The 22,149-nt window shown below is 42.3% G+C and overlaps 1 protein-coding gene across 3 annotated transcripts in view; it reads left to right on the top strand.

Annotated features, from left to right (window-relative positions):
• frmd4a (FERM domain containing 4A) overlaps positions 1–22,149 on the top strand; it is a 125,223-nt gene that overhangs the window by 1,812 nt on the left and 101,262 nt on the right. The window contains exon 1 of one of the 3 annotated variants that reach the window (XM_050073237.1): positions 5,433–5,469. The exons of 1 other annotated variant lie outside the window; for it this stretch is intronic. Coding sequence is in view for 1 of the 2 variants with exons in the window: in XM_050073235.1 (XP_049929192.1) it covers positions 20,228–20,260 (33 nt within the window). In the remaining variant the exon portion in view is untranslated. Of the gene's footprint in view, positions 1–5,432; positions 5,470–19,615; positions 20,261–22,149 lie in introns of those variants that run through there. One more of the 3 variants, XM_050073235.1, reaches the window with a different exon arrangement.

Raw genomic sequence — 22,149 nt, 5'->3', positions numbered from 1 at the left:
TTTTCTTTGGCAGAGGTTTGTTTGCGGCTGTCGAGCTCAAAAAAGCCAAGGAATACCACCACTTAAATCTGGTCTGTGTTGAATTTCCCTTTAAACACAAGCTGAAAAAGATTGACATTGGATAAGTAATTTCAGAGCTCAGTGGTTTGTTCACAAAATCCACAGCATTTGTATTCACGCTGACAAGTTCAGAGCTTGAACCTATCTCAATTATTAATGGGAGTTTATGCAGCACGTGTGTGTGTGTGTGTGTGTATGTGTTTGTCAATGAGCCAAGATTAATATTGATCATGCTTCCTGCCTCTGTGTGTATTAATATTTTAGGTGAATAAGTGATTATCTCCTGCAGTAATTACAGGAGCTGCTTTAATGAGCATAATTCACACTGACAGCACAATAAACAACTCGCATCACCCACATCAAACATTCACAAAAATAATTTCCATAGATGGACAGCGCTCACCAAGTCTGAGCAGGAAGTGACCTCATTCAGTTATCACAAAGAGGACAAATTGTTTTTGTTTTTACCATGCACCCGTTATGGCTGATACTAATAAATAAATAAATAAATGCAGTAAAATGTGTTTTAGTTCTCTTCTGGGTTTTTTTGGTCTGGAACTATTGTGATTGGCCCAGACATAAACTAGCTCTGCAATAAAACAGTGTTCTTATGTCTGTCTGTCAGAGACAGGGCCAAGAAGGGGAGACTATTGTATGAGAAAAATCGCTAGGATCTTAATATTGTTATGAATGGTTTAGATCAATAAATACTATTACTGGGAGGAGAAATTGATTAATGAATCTAAGGGGAATGATACTCCTTTTTTAAAAGCACTTCATCTGAACAGATTCATTAAATATGGGCATATTTCATAGGCACCAGGAGGGATTTCATGCCAGTCGTATCTAAATGAGCATAGCATCTTTCTCTCTGTCTGCCCGCTCTGATGGGTTTCTGTTTTAGCAAAGGATGAAGAGATCAATAACGAGTCTGTCTCCAGCTAAGATGCACCGAGACATGCTGTCATCTGATATTGGCACAGATCACAAACTAGATGGTATCGCTTGACCTCAATGGGATGTGTTATAGCGTTACCGCTGAGATCTCTATCACAGGGATTTTGCATGTCTCCAAGCTTTAGCCCTCACCTACAGTGGAATGTGTGACTACCGCAGAAGACTGGTGACTGCTCTGATCCTGGACCTGTGTGATTACATACAAGTCTTTCATTTTGGGGTTCATTCTAACGTGTTCGCTCTTGATTGTAGGATTCCTTTTGTGTGTTTAATGGGAACTGGAGCAGCTATAGTCTTTGCCACCGTGCTCAGCACTGAGCCGATTAGCTCCGCTCTTTGGGGCTCGGAGAAGAGCAGCCATCTCCAAGATGGATATACCTTAGGGGGGGGTGCCCTGATGTACAAAATAAAATGCCAAAGAGGTGCCTTAAACCTGCACATTTTGATGAGCATAGGAGGTAAATAACAGCAATGAATACAGACTAAAACCCAACAACACCTCAAAGGCTCCAGTCAGAGTGTTTTTGATGCAGCAAATCCCGGATTTACCATAAATTGAACACACACTGATAAAGTGTCACATGGAATCATAATGAGAGACGGAGATGAGCCTGTCAGAAAAATGGGAACACAGTTTATCTCAGTGTTCAGCTCTGGCTCATCTTGTTTTATTTTTGTGGATCTCTTGTTCTGTCGGAGCGGCTGTCTTCTTCCATACGCAGGGGCAGTTGATCAATATGCATTTTGCTATCTGTTACACTGGGCCCAGCGAATACAGCTGAAGGAAAGCAGGGCAAGTTGGTATCTTGACACACACAGAAGCTAAGTGGATTATCTTCATATTGCTGGAGGGTTCTGCTCTGCATAGAGTGAGGCAACAGCAGCTCTCAGCTTCACTGTTCCTCAGCGATACAGCAGTGGACACGTTCTGTATCTTCCCTGCATGAGAAATACTCCTGTGCGTCATAGATGACATCATCACACGCCTGCCAAAGCAATTATTACCACAAGTGCGTGGCTTGAACTTTGCCCGTTGTAAAGTCATGTTGATAACCTGATAATGCAGGCTGTTACTTATACTTGGGCAAGCATCCAGCGAGGAGCCATTTCAAAAGAGAGGCAACCCAAAAACAAAGACCTTACACTGCCCTTCATGTTGGCGTCCATGTCTCTTCATTACTGTCCCTCATTCAATTATCCTGTCACTGAGGATGGAGACCAGATGACTCAGTGTGATCCAGCCAGAGGATTCATTCAGCTGTAATCAAATCACTGCTCTGTGACATGATGTGGCTACTGACTGTGTGTGTGTGTATACATGTGACTTAATTGCAATGTGCATTAGCTTGCGTCAAAATAAGTGCGTAGCCCTAAAAACTTGGCACAATGAAACATGAGTTATAATAAGTGTTTGAGGATTATTTCTTCCCAATATAAGAACATCATTGTAGTTTCCACTCCTGATCTGATGCACCCTACGATAGAGCAGCCAGTGTACACATGGAGGAGGGCTGAACAGTATGGGGGAGGGTTAGCAGAATGACATCATACTGAGATAATTGATTACTGCCCAGTAACAATGGCAGAGGAGGAGAAGCTGATAACATTTTGTGTATGTGTGTATCTGTATGTAACCGTGGACATTTAGGTACTTTTGTTGCATCTGGTCGGAGCGTGCACATTGAGTACAGTAATTCAGATGTAATCTTTTAGGCATGCCGTCAAATGCTATGAGTCAATGTTTCACTTTTAAATCAACCTAAAATCCCCTCCTAGGTGCGCAAAAACAAACATGAATACACACAGAAACACACGCCTTTATATTACTAGCAGAACCGAAAGTAATCTTGAGGTTATTCAGCTGAGCCACTTTACACCCTGCATAGACCTCTTCCTCTTATGGGTGATTAGTATGAACGAGAAGCTCAGGCACAGATGGCATTTCATTATTGCTCTTTTTTTATTATCAATAATTAATTGTCTCATGATATGCGACTTTATGTTCTTGTCCTACTAGAGAAGTCTCGTGCTTCTCCTTTCTCTCAACTTCCCTTTTTCTTATTTTATAGAGTATAGTATAAATAAAATGTGAATAATTTTCCAGTTAATCATTTTCCTAAAGCTGCAGTCTGACTGCAGAACAGTCATGCTTGAGTGATGTTGGGAGCCGGTTCTGCTGATGTCAGCAAACTAAAGCTCTGGAGTTGCTGCAGGGGGAAAGAAACACTTTTACTTTACAACAGGAAAAGAAATGCCCTTTGCACACCACATCATGCTATGCTTGTTTAATACACCTGATTGAAAGTGAAACTGCTACTGTCTCTAAAAACTCTCTGGCCTACCTCTTTAGGACCAATTTATCACATTGATGTTTGATATTTCTGTTGTCGTTTTTGTTTTGTTTTCATTGTTTAGTGCAATGTACCTATGTGAGTGCATATCACTGACCTGTAAATCACTTTTCGATGACACAATACACCTTTTTCACAGCAGACATTTTGTGTCACTGTGGGAAAAGCACAGGTGTATTTATTAACATTAATGATGGCTGAATTCCACTCAGGGGAGGTCCTGGTGTTGTGAATGCTAGCTCACTGGAGTAGCTTACTGGGACACTGAATGGAACTGAGCCTTCATTAGTGTCATGGATTTCACCTGTGCTTTTCCTACTAGTCAAAGACCCTGCATAGACCTGGTATTAATGTGTGTTTTAGGTGATTTGATTACAATTGGACAGCTGAGACACATCGCCATTCACACCTTCTATCAACTCCATCATGTGTCTCCAGCTGACCACTTGTGTATAGATTACGTTACTGCCCAACACACAGTTATTACATCCACACTTTTGCTAGCTTCTCTGTAGCATGGATGTTAGTCACATTAGTGGTTGTGTCTGTACAGCTGGAGATATTGCTGTCAGCAGAATTCAACACATCTCCTTCCATAGGACAAAACAACCTGGTCTTACTCCAGTTGAAAACCGGCACTTGGTCAGTGACTTGTCAGACACAGATGAAAAAAGCTGTCCTTTCATGTTGGCATGATATGCAGCTGTTTACCCTTATGGTTTAATGGTGCCCGGCGGCAGTTGGGGGAACGCGGTGGGACTAAAGTTAAAGCAGTGGAAGTCCGAGTAGGGTCCGAGAAGCCGTTGTTCGCTTCCCGTAAGATTATAAAGACAAACCCTTTTGTTTTTGGTTTGTCATTGAAGGAAAAAAACTTCAATTTGTTGTTTTGTACCAAGGTATTGCGCTTATTTTGAGAGGCATTGTATGCAAAACAGACAATGCATGTAACAGGCAGAAGTTGACACGGCATCCTAGAACTTCAACAACCAATGCTCCCAGGGTATCTTGCACGTCGTTTGTGGACGTGGAAAGTCTGTGACCAAACGTCGATATGTGATGAGGTTGGAGTGAGAATGTGTTGGGCAAAAATGATGGATAGTCACACAACGCTTTTTGCCAACTTGACATAAAATGGGGGAGTTATAGAGCGTTAGTTAGCTGTAACCAAAACAGTCACCACATCCTCAGGCATTTCTGTTTACACTATAAAAGATAGTTTCAAATGCGTCCCAGATCACCTCGGCAAGTGGTTTGAGTGATAGAATCACAATGCGTCTTTGTGATCGTTTACACTTGTATTTGTGCTGTCCATTTGGGGTCGGATCACAGAAGATGCATATTAATACTAGGTTGAAAAAGGGCCAACATTTGTGGAAAAAAGGTGTATCAGGTGGTTGGGAAGGTTACTTTTGAAATGTAGCCTAATAGGTAACAGATTACTAGTTTCCCTGTTAAACATGTGACGTTAACAGTTAATGCAACTATTTTACGTCTTAAAAGTAAATCAGTACATTTGATTACTTTTCTAACAATTGTTTTAAACTGGACAATAAAGCTGAATAATGTCCAGAAATAGACTTAGCAAAAGAAGGCATGCCTACATGGTGAAAAGGTGCAAAGCAGCAGATTGAATGAATTTGAATAATTATAATAACTGAATTTAATTAGCCTGCATTTTCTTCGTAGTAATGGTGACATATTTGCCTACACTTACATTTATTTTTTCCCTAATTTAATTACATGTAAGTAGTTAGTCCCCAACACTGCAGGTGACAGAAATATGAGAAGAGCAAGTGGAGAAGTGGAAGTTGCTGAATTTTACTTAGGCCGTAGTATGCAAGGAAGTTAGGCTTTATCTGTGGTTTAAGACACTTAAAACGACGTGTTTGTCTCTAACACAAAAACTGCAGCAGGCCTTAATTAAGCACCAGCGTTTTATCTTCAAGGTTAATCGATTACATAACGGACATGCTTACTGCCCAGCTGTTAGCTAACATTACTAAAGTTGTTATGGCTAACGTGTTAGCTAACCTACAACAGAAATGGAGCATCACTATCATCACACAGCCACGGGAGTGCCGGTTCTGGCCACCTGAAAAATGTAAGTGTGATATTTATTTTACTTTTAACTCTGGTTTGGTCTCTTCCAAGTCCTGGGGAAAACATTTGTCTTTGCTAACTGCTCGACTTTCCCAACTTGCGAACTTTGGCTAACTTTGGCTAACAGCTATCGTTAGCTAGCAGCTAATGTTGGCTAGCAGGTGCTGCTTGATGCTGGACAGGTAAGGTAGTTGTATTTCAGCTTGTCTGTCAAAAACACCAGGATTCAACAACAGAGTTGACACTGAGTCATTCAATAACTCTATGTGCCGACCATTATTTTAAGACAACGAACTTAAAAAGCCAAATTGAGTTTCTCATTATGAATGACCACCTCCTTTTGATTTAATGGCACTATAAAAAAAATGATTACTGCAAGTTTATGCTGCTGTCAAAATGTTATTAGATATTTAGTTGCGTCAAGGTTGAATGTAAAACCATTTGCTGAGTCCACAAAGTCATGAACAGAGCTCAGGTTTGATATTGATTCTCCTGTGAACAGCTTTGAAAGCTGCCCATGATCACAGTATTGATTGACCTGTCTACAATCAAAGGGGTATCATCAAGAAATTCTGCTTCAGGCTGGATTTGGTTGTAACTTTTGTTCGTTACAGATGTTAAACAATATTTTTGTTTGTTTTGGATTTATTAAGTTGCTAAGAATTTTACCTTTTCTAGAGTAGGAGGAAGAGAAACATGTAAATGAGAGAAAAAGAGTAACCGAGAGGAAGCGCAAATGAGAGAAGGTTCTCACTCCTCACCACATGCATAAATGTATAAGGGTTGATGAATGTGTGTGTGTGTGTGTGTGTGTGTGTGACCACAGTATACCATTAAATCTTCTGTGCTGTTTACCCTGCAGCCTGTTTAAGGACTATTGATGAGCTGCAGAGGTGGAGGAGCCTCAATTCTAATTGACTTCACTAGAGTATCTGCTCGCTCAGTTGTGGTCATTTGTGTGTGTGTGTAGCCAGGGGAAGGTCTCAGGTGTGAATCTGTGAAGTGTTTGCACTGTGTGTGTGTGTGTGTGTGTGTGTGTGTGTGCGCAGTGCATCCCCTCCTGCATGTTAATGTATGCGGCAGGCTCTCAGTGGAGTGTGACAGCGTTCCTTGTGCGTTTAATGGCCGGCCAGCTGGAAGCGAGGTTATCAACTGAGCTTATCTTGCATAGGTGATGTGAGGAAGGGGTTAATGAAACAGCCATTAACGAGCAGGACGTGACCCAGCGTGTGTACCCTGGCAGATGCTCATCAAAGTCTGCCATTGATTCCCTGTGCTCTGTCTCTGCCTTCATCCTGATGTTTATTAGAGCTCTCCATCTCTGCTCTGGCTACCTCTGCAGGTGCATTGACATGTGCTGAAATTGCTTAGATGAAACAAGGCTCGCTAATTATGCAGTTCTCGGGTCGATGGCGATGCGGTGTATGAGTTTGTGCATAAACGTGGGCTGAGATGTGTATTTGCATTCACTGTACAATACTGGCCATTTCATTGATTGAACAGCAGCACAAGAAGGAGCCCCATCTCTCTTTCCTTCTCGCCCACACACTCCTATATTTACACACTACCCGTATACTCACACATGACCTACTATGCTGCACGGTGCAGTCAATCAGTGCTTCTTGAGCAAACAGACAGATATGTTTAGATGAGATTCTTGCACCGACTTTAGGAGAATCTCATCTTATTTCAGTGGGCTGGCAAGATATTGCCCGCAGCAAAGCCCACAGATGACATTTATCTGACGGCTGTCCCCTTTAGAAGGTCAAGCTGCTGTGGAAATAAACCTTTCAGGGTAGATAAATGAGTGTTTTCTGCTCGGTGTTGCAGCATCAAAACACGATAAGCTCAGTACATTCCAGTTTAATCAATCATAGCAGAATCTGAGGCAAGCCTCTGGGTATGGTATAGGTAAACTGCATTTACCAGCAGAGAATGAGGTCAGATAGTGTAGTCTGTCTACTGCTTTTTGTGTCTGGTTGTGGATGTCATCTCTTGCTTTGATCTACGTGAAACGTCTGTGAACACATTTATTATTAGGTATTTTTTTAGGTACCATTAGGTTACTTTTGTAGTAAGAAAGAAGGTAAAATAGATAAGGTTAGATTCACATTTCTTGTCTTCTGCTTATGCTGCATGCCAGTTTTAATGTAATGAATACATAAATTATTTTCCAGGGCAATGGTGTCACATTTGCAAGGTGCCACCTGTCACATGTGCCAGGATGCAAGTTTAGGGGAGGGGCGGCAGGGTGGCATGGGAGGCGGAGAGTAGCAGAGGCACCAGGCGGTCTGATTGGCTCGCCATCTGTCTCTGGGACCGAGCAGATGTCTGAGTAGAAAGACCAATCTCTATTTGCTTGCAAGTTCACTTTCTCTCCCTTTGTGTGTATTTCTCTCGCCGTCAATGTATGCGTGTGTATAAGGGTGTGTGTAATTTTGTGTGTGCACTACAGTGCGCACGCTTCTGACGTCTCACACTCTGGTTGACACAGGTCCCAGTGGGGCCGATTGTACTCCATATGGAGTGAGTTAACAAAGAACAGGTCCTTGTCATAATGAAGAGCTGTCTTGTTAGTAGCACTTACAGGAAAGACAGCCAGAGGGAACAGATATGACCTGTGAATAGCTTAAGCTTCACTTAACAAACATAAACTTCTCCTTTTTATTGATCAAAATGAGAAGGTGAGAGATGGACTTTGTTTTAATCCCTTAACCACCCTGTCACTTCACAGTCTTTTGCACCAGATTTCCACTGTCCATCAGGATTAGCTGAGAAGTGCTAACAATTGCTTGTTAAAATCTTAATTGGCAAAGGCAGACAAGCTAAAATTTCCAAAATACAATGCACATTAAGTACACACAAATTAGGGCTGAGTGACCTACTGTTTCCATTTTGCTTTGCTGAAATAAAGCATGTGCATAACAGTGAAACCAGAGAAGGGGGCCTGCAAGTACCAACATCCTGTTACAGCAGGAAGCGACATGGTTTCTGACTTTCCACATTCAGTAGTTTGAGTAATGTGGAGCTGAATATTAAGAAACAGACTGCTACTATTGTTACATCTGTTTCTGCCTAATTAATGGTCTCATAATAAATAGTGACTTTTTTTCATTTTTTTACATTGTGATTGAGCTTATACAGATCATATTAGCCACTGAGGTAGATACCTGAAACAGCACTGAAATTTGGCCCATCTACGACTTCTCTCTTTGGTTTTTCACTTCTAGAGACAAAAGTGTGACCTTGGTTGCCCTAGAAACACCTGCCTCACTGCAGAGCATTTTTGAAAAGATTTTTAATGCCCCCTTTAATGCTCAGTACAAAAGCTATTCAATTAATTAATACATAAATACCCTGAAGGTACTTAAAGTATGACACCAGTGTCACAGTGTATCTTAGCAGGTCTTTGTAATAATGTATAGTTGCCCTTTTTTGCATTTTTATGGTTGACTTCTCGGATACATGACACATGACATGACTTTTTGGCTTTTCTTTGAAGTAGTTTTACTTTGTGTTTTACATTGCTTGTTTTAGAGCTGTACATTTTTATTCTGTATTTTTTTCCTATGTTTCTGTGTTCTGGATAGATAAAAATAAAGAAATAAAAGAAAGAAACATACATACAGCAGGGTAAAAGAAACAAGAAATGCATACATATACACATATTTATATGTACAAAGTAGGAATAACAATGATATCTGGTGACATTACCTGTGTGTGTTTATGATAACTGGAATGTGCATGAGTGGTAGGTGGCTGTATATAAAGAGGAATAGTGGTTTGTAATATGGAAGTGCTTCTACTTTGAAACATGATAGCAGAGCTGTGACAGGATTTAGAAATGTAGTGGGGGGATTTTACCACCACGCACATTTTACAGATGATTCACCATGGAGCAATGACGGAAGGAAGATGATGAAAGAGCGGGACACATGCAGTGAAGTGTTTATTGTAGCTCCTCTTGTCTGCCTCTAGAGGGAGATGAAGGCCTTTGAATCAGATCCAAGTGAAGTTCTCCATTAGAAAGACTAAAATCTGCTTTTAATGATGCTTCATGAATTTTGCAAGGTTTATTGGATCCCTGGGGGTTGCAGGAGATGTAGTGTGTCCGTGTATTCCCCTCTGTCCTTTGAATGGCATTTCCACAGGTAATCTGAGCACAGTTGCGTAGTTAAAACGTGCAACCCCTGCAGTTATGAGCAGGTCAGGGTGCAGGAAGGTCAACAGTGGATGCTTCTGCACAGCGTGTTACTGTAAATGGCATCTCCCCATGAGTCTGTTCTCATTTGTAGACACACACACATACACACACACACACACACACACACACACACACAGGCTAAAAGCAGTTCACGATTGTTACCATTAAATGAAGTCTGTATTTTGTCCTACTTAACACAGCTGGGTGTTGCTACTAGGCCGACAGGCTGATACGACTGATTGATGACTGATATCAGAGCTGCTGATTTTAAGCATTACATGACCTTAGCCACACTAATCCCCTCTGTAATGCATAATATATTACCCTGCAGACACACACAGCCAGCAGCCCATATAAGCATTTCTTCAAAGCCACATCTCATCTAAGCATATGCACTAATTTTTACCAGATCTTGTGTCAAAATTATTCAAATAAGATAAAATAGAGTAACTGTAGAGGCAAAAGCCCACCAAACTATGTGAATCATTTATCCATAGAGGAAGAACTGAACATGCATGCTTTTTTAAGGCACTGATTCCAGGAGAAGCTGCCCAGTTCGCCCACAGTCCTCTGGTGCTGACCACTGTGCAGCTTCACTTGAGCCATCAGGAGTTCCTTGCACATAAGGTCATCTCAGCAGCTGCTTATGGGGCCTTTATCAGGCCAGTCCAGAGCTGAAAGCTTTAAACATTTAAAGTCTGCTCCTGCAGCCTCTAGGCTACTGCTGCTGGTGAAACGTGCTCTCATTGTCTCTGTCTGCCCAAGAGAGATCATGAAACATTATATGGACTGAGCACAAGGGCAAAGGGCACACTCATATTTATCTCTGTTCCCCAATCCTTTATGTCATGTATGCTTTCATCTCCTCCTCATCTCCCGCTCTGATGTATGACTGTGTCCTCTAGATTCATTATTCAAAGGGATAATCCATTCCAAAAGAGGAGACGATTAAGTGCAGACAGATAATGTTCCAGTAAAGGTCCCAGTGTTTCTGCTGTTGAATCATTAAAATCTGTAGATGTCTTTTTGTGGTGAGACGTTTAGTGTGTATAATCACACACATATAGGGTTTCCATCTCATATATTAATTTAGGCTGTTGCATTCAAATTAGTAGGGATGCACCAATATGGATTTTTTTCAACTGATAATAATAACCGATAACTGATACGATAGTCGATCATTTCACATTTTTGTGTTTAAAAAGAAGTGTATAACCTGAAGTTTATGTACACTTGAGGGTAAGAAAGGCTGATTTAATATTCCGTAGCTAAATCAAACCAAACAGTTTTGACTCTTCTGTACCTGCCGACATTAGGCTGTGAAAAAGAGGGAGAGTTTCTGAGCTATTGTCAAATTGCCTACCCTAAACGCCCCTGCCCCCATATAACCTTACACTACAGATGAACATAATCAATATGAGGATGTGAAAGTTCACAAAGTTCACAAAGATTCCCCTCACACATTAACACTCAACTCAGACAAACAAGTGGCTGTCTCTCACACAAATGAGCCAGAGAGGTGACGATACAAATAATCACCAACTGTAGCATGACATGGCTAGTGATAGTTAATAAGTTTAACAACAGAGTATAGCCTTTTAAAAGTTTGTGTTGGATGGAAGCTGCTGCTGCTAATTAGCTCGTGCTAACGCTCTGGACATGGTCCTTCAGCGCAGTGTCAAACATCTGTCGGGTGGTCGAAGATCAGACCTTCAGTGCAATCCTGTTGTCTTCCTCTGGAACTGTGAAAGACGTCCACACCGCAGCATGTTTTGCCCCCTACACAGCATGCTACAGTTGCTGTTCTTCTTCCTCTCTTTGTGTTTAAAGGTTCATGTATCGCCACCCACTATGCCAGGTGTGTAGATGCTGCCCTTGTTAAGTCAATGGAAGCAGTCTGGCTTTGTATTATCGGTGCTATTTATCGGCTATGATTTTAATTATCAGGAATAATGCATAACTATAAAAATGTCCCATTATCGGCCAATAATTTATCGTCTCAATATATATCGTGCATCCCTACAAATTAGGGGTGTTGAGATCTACCAGTATTAATGGTAACAGTGCTATTTAAAGATGAAATATTGATATCATGTTAATATTACAAATACCATAATAATGTAGCCTAAATAATGGATGTAAATAGTCCAGCACCTGTTAAATATTTCCTGTTTCTTTTTGTTCTCACTTTGTCTCCATCTGGATGCTTTTTCACTATCCACTGAGTGCAATTGCTCTTTTTGTACATTTTTGTATGGCTCTTGTCACAGATTCTTTCTCCACCTCCCTGATCTTGCAATTTGAGTGTAATTCATTTGCCCAAAAAGAGACAAAACACACAGTGAAAACAACGTAAAGATGAATTTGACTGACAGCATTTTGTTTTTACCAATTTTCTATAGCTATCTAGATAATATCATTATTGTGAATTCTCTTGTTCCCAATAATTGTAAAGTGAAAACCTGCTATCTTTCCAGTGTTATTCAAATGGAAATATATAAAACTCTTTTGATTATAACAAGTATTAAGAGCCATTCAGAGTATCTCAAGGTAATACTTTAAACTACTTCTAATGTTGGATTAGTATGCATCTACACAGGCTTAAAGATATCCCTGTAGATATCACAATAGTGACATCTGTTGAAGCAGTATTTGTAGCAAAGATGATTTGCATTCCTCTCCATGCTCTGCTGTTTGAATATCAGAGAGAAAGAAAGACAGTTAATAGTGTTTACTCTCAGTTTTGAATTTCTTCAGCTTCTTTATCAAATCCTGAAACACAAGAGTAATTTCCCTGCAAGAGTTATCATCGGTATCTGAATGACATGTTAATGGCTGCATGTTAGCACCACAGATTCTTGGACAAGAATTCAATTATAGTGAGATCAAAAATACAAGACAACAAAGAGATGAATGCGATAAATAAAAATGTGTTTTTCTGTATTAATATTCCAGCAAGTGATGGGAATCCAGATCTTATCATTATGCAGATAGCAGATTGAACTCTGTTTTTCCATTATCCGTCCTGTTATTGCATCTGCTTGGCGCGCGTTTTTACATTATTCATGACAACTGGAGATTTAGCAAAGTTCAGATTTTGGCAAACAATATGCTAATTGATTCCTGATCCACTGTAATGTGAGTTTAAAGTGTCATACACCTTGTCGTATTTTATTTGAATTTAGGGAGTACCTGCGTGCTTTGTTTGAGGTTCAGCAGCAGAGGGCAGTGTGTGAATGTGGGTGGGCGTTAATGTCAGGACTGGTACATGCAGCAGTGAGCGTCTGGCCATGCTTTGGGCATGTGTGTGAGTATACAGCATGTGTCAGAGATATAAAAATAGGTCATGTTTCTGTCGGTGCCTGTGCCTGCAAACAAAATCAGTATGCTAAACATGCAAAGCCAGCGCTCTGTGTGCAATCAGCTCCTCCGAACCATTATGTGAGTAATGACACATGATGGTCGATGATGAATTTTGGATAAGGGATGCGAAGATTGTGCGGCTGTTGATGCCGTAAGGACACAGCAAATGGTAATTTAGCCACGGTCAGTGCTCAACCATGCTGTCACTCTCTATGTGTCTCTCTTTCTCTCTCTCTCTGCGAGGCTTGCTGTGCTGTCTGCAGAGAATGCTGGTTGCCCCTGACAACAGTTGCTAGGAGACCAGTCTGGAGTGACTTCATAGCATCGGGCACGCTTCTACCGTGGCTCACGATGAATAAAACCAATTCACTACTCCTTCGAACACAAATGTGCATCTAAATGGAGGGGAAATACATCAATGTACACATATGTGGTGGTTTAGGAAGTGTTTTCATGTTGATGCTGCACTGTAGGGGCGGTCGCATCCTGCACGAGCTCCCTAGCTGCTGTGAGATGTGCTCTTGTGGGAGAAATGTTAAGTCTGATGGTGATGTTTTTGTTGAATCTGGCTAAAACAACACATTTTTAATCAGTGGGACCACAAAGGCAGCTGCTTTGGCGGATGGAAGTTATGGAAATGAGATTGATTAAATATTCTTTCTCTCTCTTTCTCTTTCTCTGTCGGTGCTATTCTCTCTTGCCCACTCTCTCTCCCAATCCCTTGTGTCCTTCTCTTGCAAAACCCTGCTCACATTACCCTCTACCATCCATCTTTCTCCCTCTCTAATTCTCTGTCTCTCTGCAGTAGTGAGATAAGATGCCCCTCTCTCTCTGAGCTGTGGTGAGGTGTGAGAGGAGAGGGGCTTTCCCTCTCTGCCTTTAACTACCTCCAACACTGCAGGCCGATGAGGGCAGCCACACATAGCAAATGTACATCTCTGTGCATATTGGTGGAGGACATTTCCTCCTTGTGTGTGTGTGTATGTGTGTGCATGGGCGTATCAATGTGCATGTACAGCATGTTTCCTGGGATTGCTGTTTAATGAACTCTAGATTGGATGTCAGACAAATTCCCTCTGGCAACAATCAGCCCAGCTCTCTCAAACATAGCCAGGACCCTTGGCTCTGGGAACGGGCTAAAGTAGTTTCACACTCTAATATATCATAGTAAATCTCAGCCTTGGCCATGAGTCCGACACCAAACAGCAGTAACCAATTGCGTTAAAATCTCGTTGAAAGCTCCTGGAGCAGGGACAAAGCCCTCTCAGGTCTTTAGATGTTCAGCATGTGTGTGAGATTTTTTTTTTTTTTAGATATCAGGGCCTATCACGGCTGGAGTAATTCCTGGATTAACCCATCTACTGTACAGCAGCTTACCTCATGTCTCCACCAGTATTGAGGATTTTAAATATTTAATGATGATAATGTGGTTAATTGATTTTAGACGGTAATTAACACTCTTCTTGGCTTACTACTTTAATCCTACAGATACATACCACATAGATCTGCCAATATTAATTTAGCAGATTGCTCTTTTGTCTCTGTAAATTACTTAATCTGGATGCTAAAATAGAAAATGGTACTTTAAGACTGTGTTGATGGCGCGGACTAAAAAACTTAACAAACCATAAATTATTTTCCTATTGCAGGAAAATGAAACGTGGACACTTTTTTGCCCAAACGTGTAAGGGTCCAGTCTATCTCATTTTCCATCGCACCACCCACAGAATTGACAATGATTGTTAACAGGCACACATCTTGTCTGTCCAACTCCCTCCTGAGTCGATGCTATTGGTCTGCATAGAGAAGAAGTCCCAACACGGCGTGTGAGAGTCGGCAGCGGTTTGCTCTCTAGTGGCATTGATTTAGCTGTAATGCTGTGACAGGGTTGCACATTGACTTATGGGTCTCTCTGTTCCCAGCCAGACACCTGGGCACACACGGTGAATAACGATGAATATGACTTCACTCTTTTTCTTTTTCTTCCTCTCCTCGTGTCTCTTTCTCTCTGTTATGCTCTGCCACGGGGCTGCCAACCTGCCTTTGTTTAATTTAGTCACCTGGGTCGCTGGACCAGGTTGTGATTCAGTCTTGTTTTAAAGTAAACACACGGCAGATATTCCCTTAATGAAACTCCACTATTGAAATATTAATTCAGTGTCAAATATCAAAACTAAATAAACTAACTAAACAAATGGTGTCTGGCTAAGTCAACAGCGGAGCGTTGGAACGGCCACAATGGCAGATGGGACAACAGATTAAAAGACCAAAAGACATCGGGTTGAAGTGTGGAGTTGGAGCGCCTCTAAAAGAAAGAAGAGAACCTCGCGAGCTCCTCTTAGTGCCATGATGTAGTTTAATTGATAATCATTGCAATTAATTCCTTTGTTTCCCCCCGTGAAGTTACAGTCTGTTTAGCAGCGGCTAATTACCTCAGCCCATTGGACGTCTGCTTTTTTGCAGTGTAATTGCAGCTCTCAGTAGAAACACAAACAGCCAGAGAAAATTACACACCATTTTCACATTTGTCCGTGATGTGGCTTGCGTATATTCGCTCAGAGCAAATGCTGCTGTCACGTTTGCTATTAGCTGCATGTACCAGAATATAGAAATCGAAAAGGTGCAAGTAAACTAGAACCACAAGACATTAGGGCAGTAAATCAACACACTCTGACCAAGGTGTGTCAGTTCACATCCACGTGATGGGGGAAAAAAAACTCACAAGGGGGTCATTTTGGGGTCCAGCTGGGGCCACGGGGACAGGAGTGAGGATGAGGAGAGGGGAGTGTAGAGAAGGGGGATGGGGACCCAGAGAGGGCGGGGATAGGTTTAAGGGCAATGTGCAGTATATTGCAGTGTGCACCACACTGTGCAGTATTGTCCTGTGACTGTAATGGTTATCACCCCCTATATCCCATCCACCCATTCTCTCCTTTATGTATGGCTATGTGCAGGTTTAATAGCGGCTGGGAAGGGTTGGGGGCAGGGACGAGGTGTATGTTTGGTGTGTGTGCATGCGGGATTCGCTGACAGGTTAACATTCACTGTCAGCGGTAATGCGTGATGGTGATATATGGCGCTGTATGTCAGTGTGGCTCGCCAGACACATACTCATCCAGCCTGGTGAAGAGAAAAAAGCTCATTTTCAACCTTGGTTCATCCTAAAACAGTATTTCTGACACAGTTCTGCCTAAAGACGTCACCTTACCCATACATGTATGGATCTAGAAGAGTGATGGTAAATTTTTGGATCAAAAATAAAATTTGGCATTGAAAGAAAGAAACACTGACACTGAAAATGTTCCACTAAAAAAATAGAATAAAGGTATTAAAATTATTTTACTTTTTTTTTTTTGTATTCTGAGGTGGTTTGACATTTGACATTTTTTACTTCCTGTCACTGTTTTGGCGTGGAGGGGTGGAGTTTCAGGGGAGGGGGCAAGGAAAGTGTGAGTTACATATAAACCACGTACTAAGAAGAGAAGAAGAGGCTCTTTCTGACCCCCATTCCTCAAGAGTTACATGAAGGAAATCTCAGAAGAGCGTCATTGAAACACACATCACACTGCGAAAAATATCAAAGTAAAATACAATAATTCTTAATGCCTGTATTGTATTTTTCAGTGGAACAGTTTTCTTTTTCAATGCCAAATTTTATTTTCAATGCCAAGACGAACTGCCACTGTTCTCTCTGTGTAAATGCAGAGAGACAAACTAAAGTAGCTATATATATTCACTCAGACACAAAAAAAGATAAAGTAACCAAAGTAGAAAATGGTTTAAATGAAGCATTAATTAACAAAAAATAATTTAAAAAAAAGTATTCTGGGAATTGTGATGGGTAAATGTGCTGGAGGTTTATTACATAAGGCTATATTTAGGAGACTACCTTGGGTCCACCACTGCTCCAAGGTCAGAGGTCAGCTGAATAATGAGATTTGAGCTCTTCCCCTGCCTCCTTACAGAGACCTCTGCAGCACTTATGCAATTTTTACATCATTAATAAGTGTGTGGGAGAGTTAAGAGTTTATATAGTGTGTCTTTGCCTGTGCGTGTGTGTGTGGTGTTTACTCATCTGTGAGTGTTTTGTGTCCTGGTGTGTGCTGTTATACAATCACATGGTCTGATGGCGATGTTCCGTGTGTGAAGTGGTAAATTGTCTGGTGTGAAGTGGACCAAGGAATGTTCTCCTATGGGAAATCTCCTGTTTAAATATGCCTAATGAAATACATGACTTTAAATCCTGATCATGTGGGCTCATTTTAATTAGATGTTAATCATGTCAATGTTTGTGAATATTGCACCACATTTCACCTTTTAGGCCCCGAAACAGGTATTTTGTTCATAGCATACGTTCATGTTTGTGGTCGTCCAGTCTGATTAAAATCAAAATGGCAAGTGCTGTGTTTCAAACTCTGGTTTATAAAATAGTATTGTGTGATTTTTCTGGGCAGTGTGACATTCTGATTTTGAAACTATCTTTGCTGCATTAGCACACACACTGTAGAGGGTCACAGTGGCCAGCCCACCTGCAGGCTGGGTGTTATTGATCTTGTCCACACGTTATCATGCTGAGACGTCTGTGTCGTCCAGGCTGGCCTGCGATCAATGTCTGTTATGCGACAGCAGGTTCCAGTCTATCTGCTCTTTCATTGCTGCAGTGGTTATGTGACGGTGTAAGAGTCGCCATGCGTTTTCAGCTTGTCAGCACCAATCAATCAGAAGACTATTGACCAGCTGCTGTGGGGATTCAAATGTAGGCTATGTTAACACACACACTTTAAAGGTACAGTTCACCCTCAAATCAAAAATACATATTCTACCTTTCCCTTTTTTGTCAGTCTAGATTTTTGTGGTGAGTTGCGGGGTGTTGGGGATATTGATCGTAGGGATGTCTGCATTCTCCTGAATATAATGTACGTCTCTTTACAGAAATCATGACCTGGTAGGAACTACTTTCTTTCCACTGAACTACGCCTGCCAACTGTATCACCATGTAAAATAAGCATGCATCTACTGATGGACAAGAGGCTCATGCTTATAACAGTGGGCGATGTAAACATTAATGGCGTCCTCCTCAGCTGAACTCTCGTTAGCTCAGTGTTGCTAGGTGAGCCTGCAGGAGATGCATGCTTCCTTCTGCATGACGATACGGTTGGAGGCTGTAGTTGGGTAGAAATTAAATAGTTCCCACATGACACTGCTCACAACAAGATCTGTTGACTATCTTGAGTAACTGGATTTGAGTTTTTTTCGGTGCTTTGAGCATGACAAGTGCCATCTAGTTCTATTATATCCAAAAGAAGGCAGACATGTCTACAGCCAATATTTCCAACACTTCGCAATTCATACCAAAATGATCTAGATTGATAAATGGCACTGCAGGTAACAGGAATACATATTTTTGTTTGTGGGGTGAACTGTGCCTTTAAAGATCAAATCATCATCAGACTTTATGGAAAAGAGAAACTGATCCTTTTCCATGACTGAATGTAGTTTGGTCCATTTGTGAGTTCAAACATGGAGGTCATCAGTGTGTGACAGTGACAGTACAATAGTGTAAAGTTATGTGGTACACAACAGGGTCAAGATACGTCACACTGTGCATGAATCTAATCAGGGATCCTCGACGGTAGTGTCCGTTGTGGTTAATTCGGTTAATTCAATTCTTTTTTTGTCTTATCTGGGTCAATACAGAGAAGCCAGGCTAAAAATAATTGAGAGAGAAAGGAGGAGAGAGGCAGAGATAGCACCTCTCGTGGTGTCATGCTGTCCAGGCGCTGAGGCTTGTCCACAGTCACCTGAACCGCTGGTGTCTTCTCACCTCGTAGTTAGATCCAACCGCTGCGAATGAGAAAGGCAACAGGCGCAGGAATGCACCCAGTTTTATTTATTTATTTATTTATTTCAGGTTTTTTAATGGTCTCACCGCTTCTCTGTGCTCCTACCCTGACGGACATTGTTGCTATGGCAACGGCAAGATGCAGCTCAGAGCAGAGGTGATGATTTGCCCGTGTTTTTATCCATTTTAAAGGGAAGAACATTAACACGCACTTAGCAGAAACACACAAACATAAAGATCCATATCCAGTGGCACTGACGGCAGCTCTGTTACATGCAACAACCCTCACATGGAATCAAACCAAACAGCCGTCAATATGCCAGATGACCTGTTACATGTCATCAATATAGGTTATGGTGCAGCTGCAGCCATATGAGCGTGGGCATGTTTGTAAAGGAGGGACGACGTTTGTGTGAGTATGTGTGTTAGTGCGTCTGTGTGTGTTTGAGAGGGTGACTCATGCCTTGTATATTAAGAGAATAGAGGGTGATCAGGTTGCTAGGCGATTAAGAGCCACTATTGTCTGGGGGGACAATAGTGGCCCAGAGAGTGCCCTCTCTCCTCTTTCTCTGTGTCCCTTTCAGTTTCTTTACCCGTCTCTTTCACACACGCTATAAATGTACATTTTGTTTGACCCCCGGCTCGGGGCTTGGGCGGGAACAAGGAGTTGACAGTGAGCAGGAGGACGGGAAAAGAAGCATTATGGGAAGCTGAGAGGGTGAGAAGGGACAGACGGAGAGGGAGAGTGAGAGAGAGAGGGGAGGAGAGGAAGAGGAGAGGAGAGAGAGCACTAGCAGGAGTGCTGTACCATGAAAAAAAAAGACCTGCAATCATTTGCCACATTGAAGGGAACAAATGTAGCTGGAGGCAGTGAGGGAGAGTGAGAGAGAAGGGGACAGGCGGAGAGAGAGGGAGTAATGAGAAGCAAAGGAGAGAGAGAAAGGGAGAGAGACCGTCCATGGACACTGCACATTAAAACCCACGCAGCTTTATAGGGGAAGATCACACACACCAACTGACAGGTCAGCGGCACAAGGAGGAGAAGCACCAGGACTTTGGCACTGCCATCTCTCCTCCTGCTCCTCACTGTGTGTGCCTGTGTGTGTGTCACGGACACACACACACACACACACACACACACACACACATACACACATACACGCACACAGGCTCTCTCTGTGTGTGCCTGTCAGTGCGCTGGGCTCTCTGGGTGGGTAGGGAGCTGCGTTGTAGAGGAGATGTTCGCTCTGAGGATGAGACAGCGTTTCTAACAGGATCTATTTGCGGACTGGGATAATACACCGACACAGCTGAGGGGACCCGAGCCCACCGGAACCAACCGAATCAGCCATGGAGGGACTTCTGTCTCCAATGAGGACGCGGGTAGGTTACCATGGGGATCACAGAGCATCTCAACCACTGTTTCCTCCACAGGAATCCATCACCCAGATTGGCATATAGGGAGATAGCATGCCTTGCAAGCTGCCGTGCCGCTGTCGCCGTGGTGATGCTAGAACTCGAGCTGAGAAGTTTCCGAGCTACCGGCGTTGCTAGGGGCGATAGGCAGAATGCTGAGAGAGTGTGGGAGATGCAGGAGGTCTCAGTTAGTATATAAACATGTTTAAGCATTGCAGAAATTTTAAACACAGTTTGCATGCACAGTATGTGTGTGTGTGCATTTGTGTGTGTGTTTGTCAGTGCACAGATTCACAAGGCTTTGCTTTGAAAGAATGACTCAGTGTTACAGAGTGGTGCCTTTCTCCCTTCAGTACAAACCACTGTCCTTTTGATTTAGGATAGAGGAAAAAAGGAGTGGAGAAGGATGTGCAAGGGAGGAACTGGGTTCAGTTTGTACAGTGAATTGGGCGAATATCTGAAAGTGGCAATTCACTATTGTTCTCGCCATGCATGACCTTCTGTGTTCGATATCCGTGTCGCTGTCTAACACAGGAGCTTTTAGGTTGGTGTCTCACTGGGCTCAGAGCATCTGTCTGACAGTGGATGTCTGTGTCTGTGCCATACAGAGAAAGCTAATGAAAGAAGAAAATGATGTGTGTGTGTGTGCTCGTGTTACTGTCAGAACACACTTGGGTGTTTGTCTGTGTCCATGTGCCTGCATGTGACATCCAGCACCATTGTGTGGACAGTAATGGACCCTGAGAGGTGTCTCCCTCCCAGCTGTGATATGAGAAGAAAACCTGTTTGTTCTGGTTGGGGTTTCATGTGTGAGATATATTATAGTGAGAGTTAACGTGTGAGGGAGGGAGAGTCAGCTGTAATATTGAAGCTGTGATAATGTTATTAATATTTATAAAGGTATGATTGCATTTTTGGCAGGAGAGGAGAGTGATTTGATACTGTTTCTCACAGTTACAACCATATCTAGACATTGATCTAACATGCAGCCCCAATCTGAATCAGCTTTGCACCCTAAAATGAAATTATTTGGGTATTCTTCATCTTTGCTCTGCCTTCTTCCCCCTTCAGCCTGCTTCTCCCCAAGAGGACAGAGATGATTTAGCAACCTGGCTCTCTCTTATACATCCCACCCTCCCTCCCCCCTCCTTATTTTATCACCACTGGTACAGACCTATACAACCAAAAATAAATCCTCGATGCATCCTTCATCAACTGTGAATATTTGCATGTATTTTATAGTCTGTTTGATCGTAGTCCAACATATGGGATTAGCTCAAAACCATATAGTGACTCCCACACGAGCCTTGAGGAGATGCGGGGGTGTGGAATGGGTTAAGCCACTGGGATGACCTGATGGTGTTGTCACACACGAGTACCCCCGTCTGCTCACCTCTCCTCCCTCACCTTTACAACTCGCCCTTCTTCTTCTCTTCATTTCATTGTAGTTTCTCCCCCCTCGTGCATGATGCGCCACACGCTCCCTTTTTGCTTTTAAGCCAAGTGTGTGTCTGTCTATTTCTCGCCTCTCTGTCCTGTTTGTCTGCCCACCTGCCTGTCTGTCTGTCTGTCTGTCTGTCTGTCGGGCCCCTCGCCGTGTCTTTGGCAGTTAACACCAGCGCTGTAATTGGTGTTTGCAGATCGGCCCATGATCTAATCCAAAGAGGAGTGTTAGCGGGCTGTTTGGAGATAGACTTGGCTTCAAAGTTATGGCGTGGAATCAAGCCGGCTATATCTGTGCTGTCTGCCACCCTGGCCAGATTTGCCCAAGAGCTGTGGGAATCACTTTCAATGACTAAATGACTTTTGCATTTATCTTCATCAGCCACATTGAGCTTCACATGCCCCACAGTTGA

Source organism: Epinephelus moara, chromosome 20 (assembly GCF_006386435.1).
Source record: "Epinephelus moara isolate mb chromosome 20, YSFRI_EMoa_1.0, whole genome shotgun sequence".
NCBI classification, from domain to species: domain Eukaryota; kingdom Metazoa; phylum Chordata; class Actinopteri; order Perciformes; family Serranidae; genus Epinephelus; species Epinephelus moara.
The sequence above is the reverse complement of the archived record's forward strand: the minus strand, read 5'-3'. Positions and strand labels throughout refer to the sequence as shown.